This window comes from Asparagus officinalis, chromosome 7 (genome assembly GCF_001876935.1).
Source record: "Asparagus officinalis chromosome 7, Aspof.V1, whole genome shotgun sequence".
NCBI lineage: Eukaryota > Viridiplantae > Streptophyta > Magnoliopsida > Asparagales > Asparagaceae > Asparagus > Asparagus officinalis.
In genome coordinates, this window is record NC_033800.1 from 24,056,693 (window position 1) to 24,071,416 (window position 14,724).

Sequence of the window (14,724 nt, forward strand, 5' to 3'; positions counted from 1 at the left end):
TATAAAATCTCTCAAAGCTTTATCTTTTTCTCTCATTAAGATCTCATATCTAGATCTCTTTTAGCCGCCCTCAAAACCCTCGTTTTTTTTCTTTTTATGCAGCCGAAGAGCCCTCTGCCTCTGGGATTTTTTTTTTCACCTGCACCAAAAAAATCTAGCCGACATGTTCATATTTATAGTTGAGAACATGTGGGTGGGCCTTCTCTTCGTGGGCCTGCTTTTAGGTTCGTTCACAAGTGCCTTTTTTTGTTTTGAAATTAATCAAATATAGAAGCCTTTCAAAGAGCATATGTGGCTGCAGAGTATTTAATTCGGAATCCCTGCTTTTGGACGCTGATATGCAAATTTAACTTCTTCACTTTGCACCTCGTACTTAAAGATATTTCAAAGATGATTCGGTTTCGTAAATGTAACTTGATACTCCAGCTAATATTTTTATGACATTATATTTAAGATTTTGCTAATGTGTGTCCATGGCACCCGTTAGACAAACCGATTTATATATATATCCCAACATTCCTTATCATTGGTTATTTTTCCAAAAAAAAAGTCAAGCAATGAGCTAGGTTACCCTCTTTAGATTAAAATAAAAACAAAGCACTAGACATGACATCTAATTCATAAGAATTAAATCTAGAACTATTAAAACAACAAAGAAAAAATGAAATACACCAAAGAAATAAAATTACGACACTTGCGTCTTTCAAGGGTTGAAAGTCAAGCACTAAACAAGTCACTTACAAAGAATCCAGAGATAGATCATAAATAAGTAATCTCTCATTTGTGCAATACATATCTACCCAAAATAACGCCATATTGATTATCAGCACTAGAAATAGCATCAAACTCAATGTGTAAAGATGAATATGCCTCACGTTCAACCATCAATCGTGTGAATGCATGTCCCCCCCAAAAAAATTATAATCGGTTTTTACCTCTTGATTTAATTAAGGTGTTACATATATTACAAATGACTGCAAAATTTAAAAAGAAGTGCCAGTTTAATCAGTAATTTGTTCTTTTTTCTTAAAATAAAATTATTTGAATCTCTAAAAATAAACAGTTATGCAATTACTTATTCAGAATTATCATAAAACATATTTAAAAAGGGTAAATTGCACAAAAACCCCTCAGGATTTTGCAAACTTTTGTGGTAAATTGCGGGTAACTTTCAAAATCACTCTCAACCCCTACTATGTTGGAATTGCAGAAGATCCCTAACAAGTTTCTCTATTTTCCAGACAACCCCGTAAATTAGAGCCAAAAGGCAACATGAAAATATGTTTTAAAGGAAAGTTTCAGAAAAAACAAAAAAAAATATTAGGGTTCGAGACCCTAACTTGAATATGAGCAAGAGGAGAACGAATGATAAAATGACAATTGTACATTTGAATGTGCTGTTGAAAATATGAAAACTTTCATTCTTTATTGAACGAGGATAAGTGTAAACTCATTAATTGATATAAAACTTTGACTCGTTCAGATCTCGAAGAATCTTTATTATTTTACTTCTATCAAATAGTAAAAAGAAGCAAAAGTCAATTGCCTTTTTTTTTCTTTTTTGATTTGAATTAATTAAATAGAAGCCTTTCAAAGAGCACGTGTGGCTGCAAAGTATTTAATTCGGAATCCCTGCTTTTGGATACTAATTTGCAAATTTAACTTCTTCACTTTACACCTTGTACTTAAAGATATTTCATAGATGAATCGGTTTCGTAAGCCTATGTAACTTGATAGTCCAGCTAATATTTTCATGATATTGTATTTAGAATTTTTCTAATAAGTGTCCATGGCACCTATTAGAAAACCCGATTTATTTATAACCCAGTATTTCTTATCATGGACTCCTTTCCAAAAAAAAGTAAGGAAAGAGCTAGGTTACGCTCCTTAGATTAAAATAAAAACAAAGCACAGAACATGACATCTAATTCATACAAATCAAGTCTAGAGCTATAAAAACAATAATGAAAAATGAAGAACACCAAAGCAATAAAATTATGACACTTGAGTCTTCCAAAGCTTGAAAGTGTCAAGCACTCAATAAGTCACTTACGGAGAATCCAGAGATGGATCATAGATAAACAATCTCTTTAATCCTCTATTGTCACGAAAATAATACACCCAGAAACAATATGCAACCCATGTTTACTCAAAAAACACCTCGTTGATGAACTTCGTCAGAAAGAGCCTCAAACGCAATGAGTAAAGATGGATATGACTCACGTCCAACTATCAATTGTGCGAATGCATGTGAAAAAATTTACCTCTTGATAGCTAAGGTGTTACATGTATTAGAAATGACTGCAAATTTAAAAAGATGTACTATTTTAATCAGTAATTTGTTCTTTGTTTTGTCTTAAAATGAAATTCTTTGAATCTCTCATAATAACCAGTTATGCAATTAGTTATTCAGGATTATCATAAACATATTTAAAAAGGGTAGAATTACACAAAAAAGCCATCAGGACATTTTAATGTTCTGCGGTAAATCCCTGATAACTTTCAAAACGTTCTAAACCCCTAATATTTTGTAATTGCAGAAAATCCCTAACGAGTTCTATATTTTCTAGACAACCCCATAAATTAGAGCCAAAAAGCAACATAAAAAGATATTTTGAAGAAAAATTTTAGGAAAAAAAATTATTAGGGTTCGGGACCCTAATCTGGATATGAGCAAGAGGAGAACGAACGATAGAATATGAGAAATTTATATTTTTATGGCTGAAAATATAAAAAAAATATCATAAATAAGAGTTTTAATAATTTAAGGAATATTTTAATATTTTTAGGCCACGTGAATTGCATGTGTCTCGTCAAATATAATAGTGTTAACTTTTCAGAATTTTCTGCAAAACTTGCTGCGATTTAAGAGCGATTTTGAAAGTCGATGGCAGTTTGGTGCAAAATGCTGAAAGTTGTTGAAGGTTTTACGTAATCTACCCTTAAAAAGTACTTTCAGAACTACAAAACAATCATGTGGAAGAAACTACCGGACCTACATGAATATTGCAACTATAACGAGTAATGTTTATCGATGGCGAAAGCCAAACACCGTCCTTTGGTTTTATTAATCTCGGATGGATTGAAGCGATAACATTGTAAAAGGTCTCTCTCAATCACCAGCTGGCACCCTCCCCTTTTGTTTCATCCCACTTTGTTTCGTTCTTATCTAAGTCTTTGCAATTTTCTTTTTAGATAGAACGGAAACTAAACAACAATGGAAACAATAATACAAAACTACTCAACGCCAACTGAATCGCCACAAAGAAGGCTAGTTACAGAGGTAGAGAGCATGATCAAGAATCTGAATTGACCGACCAGGTAACTCCAATATTTACATAGTCCAGGGGGTAAAGTGCAAAGATACCGAGGAGAAAGACGAATATATTATCCGAGCTTTTGTCCCGTTAGCGCTTGCTCCAAAGCGCCCGTTACGTGGATCTTCGATCCCGTACGGCAACAACCTCTCTTCTCTCTCAAAAAAAAAAAGAAAAATAAAGAAAAATAAGAACTTATACATAAAAAAAGACCAAAGCGGAGGAGCAAGAAACTAAATTTAAATCAAAGATCCATCTTTTTCCTACAATTTCGAAAAAAGATGCAGGCTTTGAGCGCCCTGACTCTAGCTCGGGTGCTGACGGCGGCGAGAGGCGGCGACGTCGTCGCCGGCGAGGACATCTCGTTGGGATCCATGTGGTGGTGTATTTACGCAGGGACCTCCTGCTTCTTGGTTCTGTTCGCCGGTATAATGTCGGGACTAACCCTAGGCTTGATGTCGCTGGGCCTCGTCGAGCTCGAGATCCTCCAGCGAAGTGGGACCCCAACCGAGAAGAAGCAGGCCGGTGAGAATTCAACTCTCTAGTCTCTTAATTTTTGAAGTTTAGCGATAGTGGATTCTTTGGAGTTTGATTGATTGCTTTTTGGTTTCTTGGGATGTTGTAGTAGTAATAATTCAGATGAAACTTAGAATTTGGTTGTAGTTTGCGTTAACGTTGAAGTTGATGAGTCAAAACCTGGACTCGCGCAACAATATATGTATATATATATATTAAAATTTATAGTCTTGACATTCTGACCAAGAGTTCTGTCTTTTGGGTTCAGAGTGTGCATAGAGGATCCTCATGATGCACATGACTAACGGCATGTTAACTTAATATCTCATTTCATATTTCAAGCTTTTCCAGAACAATTTGAATAAACTGACTTGATTTTTATTGTTGTTGTTAATATTGCACGGATTCTTGGAATAACCATGAATTAAGGGTTTAAATGCTCAGTTGAATATGGGCATCAATAAGCAGCAATCAGAAATTATTTCGTTGACACACCGGTTCAGGTCCTACCTGTTGTATATCAAAATTTTAGTATGTAAAAGGTTAGATTCTTATGCTGTTTCTTTTGTTCCCGATTCTTCGCCTTTTTGACCCTATATCTTCATCTCATAAGATTCCGCGTCAAATCCTTAATCACGTAAAAATATTCTTGTATGTGTCGGTGCAAATGGACAAATACGGGGTCCTCTACCGTGTTGTTGCAGCACATATATCTTTAACTGATGCTACACTACAATCTCAACCTATCAGCTAAGAACTATGGACAAACAAGGGATACATGTACTAGGAGCATCTAACACAGGTGTGGTATGTGTGTCGTAAAAGTTATTTAAATTTGTGAACACATATACAAACAGCTATGTGGCTAGAGAGGTAAGAAAATCCTTAAAAATTATTGTATTGATATGCTTTGGATGTAAGCGTAATGAAATTGTGATTTGCTGGTAGTCAGCTTTGTGACAAATTATATGAATTCAATACATTTGCAAATCAAATAAATTGTGAACTCATCGTTCATATAATTGGTTTTAACTTTGTCGGGTACATCTTTGATATTTCTTAGATACATTTAGGATGTATTGCATCTATTAGGATACATTACCAAGAGTATCAACACGTAGCAAGCAAGTAGCAGGGTGTCCAAGTATCTGCTGTGTATCCATGTGGTATCTCCTCTTTGAAGTGTTGACGCTACCTAGATACTTAGAGTTAACCCAATGTGTAAACTGCTGTTTGGTTACTTGTGCTCCCCTAATTTTGTTTCTTCTTTTTCCCCCTCTTTTACAGCTCACATCCTTCCTGTAGTTCAAAAGCAACACCAACTTCTGGTGACTTTATTGTTGTGTAATGCTGTTGCCATGGAGGTAACCATTTAGTTCTACTTCCACTTGCAATTCTTTGTACAGGTGAATGAACATTCTTCTACACATGAAACCGCATAATTTTTTATGCACAGTTGGATTCTAATCACATGTCAGAGTGCATGCCGCAATCCACCTTGTAATTCTCTTGCTTATTAAAATAGGATCAAATTCCTTTAGATGATAATGGAAAGTTATGTCCAGAAAGAGGCTGCCAAGGCTCTTAACTGAGGCTCTAAACACCTCATACCAGCATGTCACTTGCTCTTCCAAGGTTGTAATTCTCTTGCTGTTCCTAGAGTTATAATCTTTGTAGTTGTGGTATCCCATTTGTGTAGTAGAGCAGTATTTAATAGTAATGATTGAAGCAATTTAAATAATAACAAACGGAGAACCATGTGACAGGAAAGAACTTAAAGAAGGAAGAAATTAATAAGGCTAAACAAAAGTAAGAATATAAACATGTGTTCAGGATGTGGTCTGTAACAAGAACAATAACACGTGAGTGCAAAACCTCACCCTTCAGATATAACTAAGAAAATTTACTTCATGGTAACCATCCTTTTAGCATGATTCCTGTGTGTGCATGAAACATATGGTAAGTTATTTAAAATTTTGGAACTGTTTTATTGATAGTCTCAGGCTATTATATTTTTGTATCAAGCAATTTATATTTTGTGGCAAAAAGAAAACCTGTCCTTTTGTATGGCGTGCTGCATTACTAAGCTTTCTCCATCAAAATTGGATCAAGTGTGAACTGGAAGGCAAGGTCTGTATCGAAATGTGAAACAAATACTATGACCTGATAACTTGACAAAGAGGTCCTCTAATTAGGTGACACATTATTGGTCAAAGGAACAATTGATAATAGAGTTAGAAGAGTTTGCTATAAAATATATATCCTAAAAGGTCAATTTTGTGGTCGAGCTCATTAAGCCAAGAAGCTAGCTTCCAAATTTCTTCTAGATATAAAAGAGTCTAAAAGAAGAGGCAAGATGTTTAGCTTCCCTTGGTTCAATCTACTATATGTTGGTAGATTTTTTTTCTTCTCTTTAACTCTACAAAATTGCAAACTAACCGTACACTGGACTAATTATTTTATCGATGCAGGCTCTTCCTATATTCCTTGACAAGATATTTCATCCTATTGTTGCTGTTATTTTATCTGTAACATTTGTTCTGGCTTTTGGGGAGGTATGCTGTTCTCATTTTACCATCTTCAATTTGAAGCTTATGAAATTGTTTAGCCATAATAAAATTATACTAACATAATTTACCTATCCAGGTTATTCCACAGGCTATATGTACTAGATATGGACTGGCTGTGGGTGCTAATTTTGTTTGGCTTGTTCGTATTTTGATGGTTGTTTGCTATCCAATAGCCTATCCTATTGGGAAGGTATGAAAATATTAAACTATCACACTCTCTTACCTTTATCTCATATTAAGGACCTGTGGTTGATGTTAACCTTGTTCAATTGCCTCTATAGCCACTAGTCTTTCTTGGTACTTGGCAACCACCAACTAGTAGTTAATTGCATTACAGTCTGATTGCACAGTTTAAGATTAAGTCACTTGTTCTTATAATCGACCTCGATATACTGCATAAGCGTGCTAATTAACTAAGAACCCCGGAATACTGATCCGAGTCAAGATAATAAAAGATGCAATATATCATTCTAGTTATACTTCTTATTTTTGCATGGTTTTCAATGTATACATATATAAAACATGCATACTTGTCAGAAAAAACATGTGCAAGACTTTCCAAGTACATTATGACCTTAAATAGCAATAGAACCACACTATTTCATCATGCATTTCGAAAAAAGATAAGTAGCTTTATCCTTAAATGCAATTGAAATCTCTTTGATCCTTTCTTGCCATCGTGTATGTTTGGGCTGTTTCAAGTTCATGTGGGTCTGTTGCAAATTTTTTCTCATCCTTTTCCCCATGATTTATCTTCTAATTCGAGGTAGTGTGGCGATATTTTTTTTGTTTGCTTCTTTCCTTTTTCTGCTTACTGTTGATTTCTGGCAAATTTAATGTTTTTCTATCAAATATTAAAAAATTGTGGCGTTCTGGCACCTTAGAGTTTTCTTTTAGCCAACTCTACTGTTTTTTCTTGACACATCAGATTTGACAAATTCTTGATGGATATAATGCCTTTGGTGCAAATGGGGTAGTTTCTTTTAATATTTATTTATTTTCCCCTTTTATTTTTATCATCAATTGACTTAGAAAGAAACACAAAATCTATGATACGTGAATTCTGATCGCCTTCCAGTAGCTGTGTGCATTACCTTATACTACTTTGTAGATGATGGGACATTGGTGATTCATTATCCTACTTTTATACTACTATATAACATGGAAGCAACATTTTCTTATGCGTCTCTGTTTGTGATTTGACCTTAACTTACCATTTAGTGTTCCATATCAAGAATTTGTAACTGGAAAACATGATTACAACTTAGACTTATTATTCATATTTGTTGGCACGTCATATTTTCTAGTTCTAATGGTTGGCTAGCTCTGCAGAAAGTTTGATATTTCTGCTTTTATTTTGCTTTCGATAAAGGCAGTAGCTGAAATAATCTGTAACCTTCTTTTCCTTCCTCCAGCTTCTAGATTTTGCTCTGGGACACAATGAATCTGCACTTTTTAGACGTGCCCAATTAAAAGCTTTGGTGTCTATCCATGGCAAAGAGGTATAAACATTGTGATAGTATCCTTTATTCCATGATTGAGTGATGTGATATTTCGCTCGGAACATATTATTAACCACATTACAGATTCTTTACGATAATTTTTGAATTATTCCATTATTGTTTTGACCATGAAATTTCATTGCTTTTGACATGTTAGGCTGGTAAGGGTGGGGAACTCACCCATGATGAGACAACAATAATAAGTGGCGCACTAGATTTGACAGAAAAGGTATGCTTATGGATGAACTCATAAGAGGTTAATGGTTCTCTTCCTTGGTCCTGATTTTTTAATGTCAGAAACTGATACATAGCAAATTAGATATGGGTCATGGAATGCAATAATTGATCCTTATTTCCTGTGGTAGAAATACATATTCTGTGTCCATTTGCAGCTCCCTCCTTAAGGTAGCGAGGGTGCATCTATGAGAACCATTCATGAGATCTCATTGGTTTCAGTAATCAGTATAGAACATATTCTTGGTTTGTCACGCCCCGAGCCACCGAACCTGTTGGGGTGGTGTAAGCCGTGGGACCCATTGAGTGTAACACGTTGTTTGATTCAATCCACTGTCAAAATTGACTAACCAATGTTGCACTTGAATCCCTTGACTTTACTGTATAAATTCCTCTATTATTTTAAGTAGCCGATGTAAGACTATGATGGGCATTACATGGCTAGACTTTCAAATGTCAAACAATTGCTTGTAAGCAAGTTCTGTAGTATTGAAAAGCAATCAAGCTATTCAATGAGGATTTCTATAACCCCAACAATCACAATGAGGATTTCTTTGTCCTATCTAATAAGCAACCTCTACGTCATGAATCAGAGTGTGCTTGTTTGATACTCTCTTGTACATAGCTCTGTGTTTTGCCTCTTAAAACTGAAATATAAGGAGTCACTACAACAAAAGTTGTATGTGTTCACAATTATTTTAAGTCACATATAAAAGTGTCATTTTATTTGCAAAGGATTAAACAGTAATGACACAAATAAAAAGTGTGGCAAATCACAACACATATTAGTGTCATTAGATATACAATCAAGTATAATTGAAAAAGGCTAATAGTCCAACATGGAGTGTGAGAGGATCTATTGATGGGCCAAAATTATAAATATTAGATTTTAATTATGATGATGATTAAACATTTATGATAACGTATAAGCTAAAAAAAGTCCATAGTTAAGTGTGCTTTGATGAGAGTAATCCTAGGATGGGTGACCTTTTAGGAAGTTATAGTGTTGAATGGTGATACTCTTTATATTTTTATGGTCTAGACACATGACACAACTATGTGTCACCACTCTTGACACATGTATGTGTCATGAGTTTTGTGACACAACTATGTGTCACTACTCTCAATATATGTATGTGTCGTGAGTTTTACGACACATTCTCACATGTGTAGAAAGACGCTCTCCACACGTGCTCTAGCCATAATTTTGGTATGTGTCATGCTCTATTTGTGCGAGACAAAAATGTGTCGTGTAGAGACAAAATATATCATAATTTTAAACTTTTGTTGTAGAGTGAGTGTCTGAAAATATATTCTATTGGTAAGTTTTTGGGAATTCCATAGTTCTTCAGTTCAAATTGCCAGCATCCAGGAGTACTGGAATTTGATCATCATTAATAATGTTAGGATGTATTGGTCATAGATTTTTAAGTTTTTATATGCTCGGTCTTGGGTCATATTCAAATTTTCTGATAGTAGTTAGGCCTAAATTGAATTGTATGGTGACTCAATGCTTGCTTCTTCTCCCAAAAAAAATGCAGCTTATATTTGTTATGTTGTTAAGCTATACATTTATAATCCTAAATCTGCTGCTATGTTCCACAGACTGCTGAGGAAGCCATGACACCTATTGAATCCACATTCTCTTTAGATGTCAATTCAAAACTGGACTGGTGAGTTTCAAAGTTGAATAAGATTGCAGTCCATCTAGTTTCTCGTTCTTTTGGAGTTATACCCACCTTGCATTCAGTTTCTTGTGATTGACTTCTTTTATTGACTGATCGTTTGCTCAAGTTGATACATACCAAAACTTGTTCTACACATTATCGGTGATATGTCCGTCAATTTAGATCAGCTTTAGTATTCTTCTCATGGGGGTTTTCGTATTCATTTATTTTATAATCTACGAGAAAGAATATAAATAACTTTGTTGCCTTTTAGGGAAGCAATTGGCAAAATTCTTGCTCGGGGCCACAGCCGAGTTCCTGTTTATTCAGGAAATCCCAGAAACATTATTGGCCTTCTGCTGGTATATATAAGATATCTACTATTATACTGGAGTAAAATTGGAAACTGATATTATACTGATCTTTGCTTTGTGACATTGCTGGTTGGAACCAGGTAAAAAGTCTTCTCACTGTTCGTGCTGAGACTGAGACACCTGTCAGTGCTGTTTCCATCAGAAGAATTCCAAGGTTTCCCCCTCTTCACTAATTTATTTCATTTCATACCTAGGATCTATGCGTTCAGATCTTGAAATTTTAACAGGGTTCCAGCAGATATGCCTTTGTACGATATACTCAACGAATTTCAAAAAGGGAGCAGTCATATGGCTGCTGTAGTAAAGGCTAAAAATGCAGGGGAAAACATCCCACCTGTGAATAGGGGAAAATTTGAAGGCAACAAGGAAGATAATGGGGACTCCACATTGACAACAAATTTGCTCTGTACAGAACAAAAAATATCAGACAGCGTAACTGTTGACATTGAGAACCAGAAAATTCAGGTTAAGGGATATAAGCCAGCCTCTTTGCTGCGGACATCCCATGTAGTTGGCCATGTATCAGAGGATATTGAAGATGGTCAGGTCATTGGTATTATCACACTTGAAGATGTATTTGAAGAACTCCTTCAAGTAAGTACCTTGTGCTCCACGCGGTGCTTCCAGTATCATTCTGTCTATTATCTATTCTTAAGTTTTGTTATGCTTTCTGTCGACTATTGGTTAGTCTTACTTTTTAGATTCCAGACGAGATGTTTGAAGGGAAATATTAAGTAGACATGGTGTTGCAGATCTTTGTGAATTGTGAAAAATAAGACGTAGAAATACTGATGGAGCAATTGTACTTAATATTTATCAATTCAACTAAATGATAATGGTTTATTTATTTATTTATTTATTTATTTGGTTTCTTTCGCCAGTGAGCACTCGTAATGTACTGAATGACTTATGAACCACTCCTGTCCTTATCATATGGGTATTTTGCATTATGCGATCACAGAATTTAATTAATATTAATTACTTATGTAAAAAATTCAGAAGACTGCTTAAAAAGGCCACTTTCATACTACTACCTTATCCTCCTCCAATCTTAATATAGTAGAATCTACATTGTCAATGCATGTATGGTGTCGTATGGCTCCTGTACTAAGGTTAAAGAATTTCTGAAACATGGAATGCTAAAAATGCCTGTGTCTATTTACAGGAAGAAATAGTGGACGAGACTGATGAATACGTTGATGTCCACAGAAGGTTTTGTCACTGAACTAAAAGTTTATTTATTATTCTAGTGTCTGTTTCTAGCTTCCCAACTAACTAGCTTTTGTTCAGGATACGTGTCGTTGCTGCAGCTGCTGCATCTTCGGTTGCACGCGCCCCATCTCTTAGGCGATTGACTGGTTCAAAATCCATCGTAAGAGACTGTCATCTTTCTCAGAGCATTCATTGGCATTTTATATGCATGCATATACATTTATACATACATACAATGGAAAAGAAAGAGAGATGATGTGACAGCTTATTTTGCCATAAGTAAGCTATCAAGAGAAAGACTAGTTGTGAGGTCGACCTGCTAGTCGCATTTGAGATACTAGGTTTGAGCTGCTAGTTCATTTTCAAAATGAGCTACCAAGATAAAATGATAGTACGCATCCTCAATTGTTGTTTTCTGTGGTTTAAGCTTCTCTTTCTCTTTTTACCAGGGAAGTCAAGATAAGCAAGGTGCACAACCTGCCGGGGTACTGAAGAAAGCTACTGAAGGTGATCTATATACACCACGACATCGTGGAAATCTCACAGAACCTCTACTAGGAAACAAGAAATAAAGGGCAAGCGGAAGCGGCAGTTAAAATCAACACAACTAGTCTCTGAGTCACCATTTATATATTATTTTTTTGTAATTATAGTGAGAAATTGGACATTCCCAAGAGAGAGAGAGAGAGAGAGAGAGAGAGAGAGAGATTGGAATTTATAAGATTGCAGGGGTGCGTATTTGAGATTGGAATTTATAAGATGAATATGTGAAGGAACATTGCTATTGGCGAAACTATCCGCTCGAGAAGATGTGCTACAAAAGATACAAACAAAAGTACAATTAGATGTAAGGGTTTGTATTCTCCGCATAAATACTTTTTAAAGAGTATTGTTATTTTCTAAACAAATAAGCAGTCATACAGCATGTCTTTTGTATTTACACCGTTTAAAACTTAAGGCTTTGTTTGGAATGATGTTGTGTTTTTCTCTTAAAATGTTTTAAAAACACTATGTTAAGTATTTTGGGTCAAACTAGTTTGACCCATTACAACATTAGTATTAAACATATTATTAATATATTATACATTAATTATAATAAAATATATTATAAATAAAATAATATAATATTTTGTTTACATTATTATAGTATTATAAGTATTAAATATAATGCAAAAGAATATTGTGTAATATATTATAATATTATATTGTACTTTAATGAGTTATATTATATTATAATTATTATTATATTATAATTATTACATATTATTTTCAAATAATTATATATTTAATTATTTTGGTATATCAATTTGTTATTGCTTAATTATATTATAAGTAAATGTTATTTATTATTATATAAGATTATTACTATTATTAATGTAATATAGTAGATACTATTATTCATATAATATAATATCATTAAAATGTTATATTATGTTATTACTAGTATGTTATTAATATATATATAATATTTTAATATTATATAATATATTATAGTTTTTAATATGTTAGATTTTATTAATAGTACTTTAATAATATATTAATAATTTATGATATAAATAAAATATATTAATAAGTTTTTAATATGTTAGCAATAAATTATTTTATTATTAAATATATTTTACTTTATAATAAATTATATTATTTATTACTTAATATATTAATATTTTTATATGTTATTTACACTTACTATACAATATATTATTATAATATTATTATTATATTGTTATTGCTATTATTAAATATGTTACTATTATATAATATTTTATAATTATTAATTTATTATAATTTAGTTATTAAAAGTTAATAATATTATAACGATTATACTATTGCATAGTATATTATTATATCATTATTATATTATTATTTATTATCAATAACTTTTTACTTATTTTTATTAGTTTATTTATATTTTATTATTATTTGTTATTATATAATACATTATTAACATATTAAATACTAGTATTTAATATGATACTTATTATTATATAAGATATTTTATTTATTATATTTTTATATTATTTAATAAATATTACTAATATATTAGATTAACTATAATATAGTATAGTATAACATAGTATAATATAATAAGCACGTTGATAATAACTTTATATTAATTACATTTAATATATTATGTTAGATATTATATTAACAACTTCTCAAACTCAAAACTGAAACACTAAACTTAAAACACCTAAAAAGGTATTTTGAAATAAGTGTGGTGTTTTTGCTTTGAGGATAATTTAGCTCAAAAAACACTATGGTTTTCAAGCACATTGTGTTTTGTTTTTGGCAAAAACATCATGGAAACAAGTAAAACACCATAATATCCAAACGAAGCTTAAATTATGAAGCAACAAAATTCATAGAAAATTTTCAAAACATTTCATGTGATTAAATTAGTTTTAAACCCTTTATCTTCAATTTTGAGAAAACCAATCAATTGCTATCGAAAAGGCTTTTTTCTTTTTTCTTTTTTTTTTGTGCCAATAATTAGGTCTTGTGTTCTCCTATCCCCAAAAATTGGGCCTGTTTAGGACCCTTCGTTGCCCTTCACGACAATTAGGTCTTGTGTTCTCCTATCCCCAAAAATTGGGCCTGTTTAGGACCCTTCGTTGCCCTTCACGACTTGTATCCATCTTGGTGTGATTGTCAATTTGTCAACATGTTGTTGGCAATACAAGGCAAGCAAATTTTCTATTAGGATAAGGTAAATAGTTTCTAACGACCTTGGATATTATCTAAAATAAAATTCTTCTAATTAGGGGGTGTTTGGTTGCACAATTTTATAAAAAAAAGTTTTTTCAAAATGTCTGACAATGACAATTCTGTAATTAAATTTTTTTTGTAGATTTCTGTAAAATGTGTTAGTTCAAAAAAATTTACAGAAATATTTTCTGTAAAGTACAATAAAGTATCAAAATTTACAGAAAATAATTTTCTCTCAAAATAGGCGAAAATCACCCAGAAATCTGACACCACATTGATACTTTTCTATAAAATTGACACTTTTCTATAAATTTAGGGGGTGTTTGGTTTAATTTCTACAAATTATAGAAAATCTTGCTATTTTTTATAAAGTTATGGGTCATTTTCTTATTTTGAACCAAACAAGCAAAGTAAAAAAAACAAAAAAAAATTAGTACTTTTTGACTTTTCAAAACTTTTCCTATAATTTTTTAAAGAAATACAAGAAAATCATATTTTGGGTGAAAAACATTTCCTATAATTTGTAGAAATTAAACCAAACACCCCCTTAATGTATAAATCATTTAACCTCCTAGAAAATGTTCCACATCAAATTCCGAGCGATGAATATTTTGAATGGTTATTAT

At 32.7% G+C, this 14,724-nt stretch overlaps 1 protein-coding gene across 1 annotated transcript; it reads left to right on the forward strand.

Moving 5' to 3' along the window:
* Window positions 3,232–12,328, forward strand: LOC109849750 (DUF21 domain-containing protein At4g14240-like). The gene is made up of 13 exons (XM_020419618.1): window positions 3,232–3,842; window positions 5,121–5,197; window positions 6,305–6,388; window positions 6,480–6,593; window positions 7,819–7,905; window positions 8,063–8,134; window positions 9,745–9,812; window positions 10,081–10,168; window positions 10,261–10,334; window positions 10,408–10,774; window positions 11,346–11,392; window positions 11,471–11,552; window positions 11,842–12,328. The coding sequence occupies exons 1-13, from the start codon at window positions 3,599–3,601 to the stop codon at window positions 11,962–11,964; spliced, it is 1,527 nt and encodes a 508-aa protein (XP_020275207.1). The 5' UTR covers window positions 3,232–3,598; the 3' UTR covers window positions 11,965–12,328.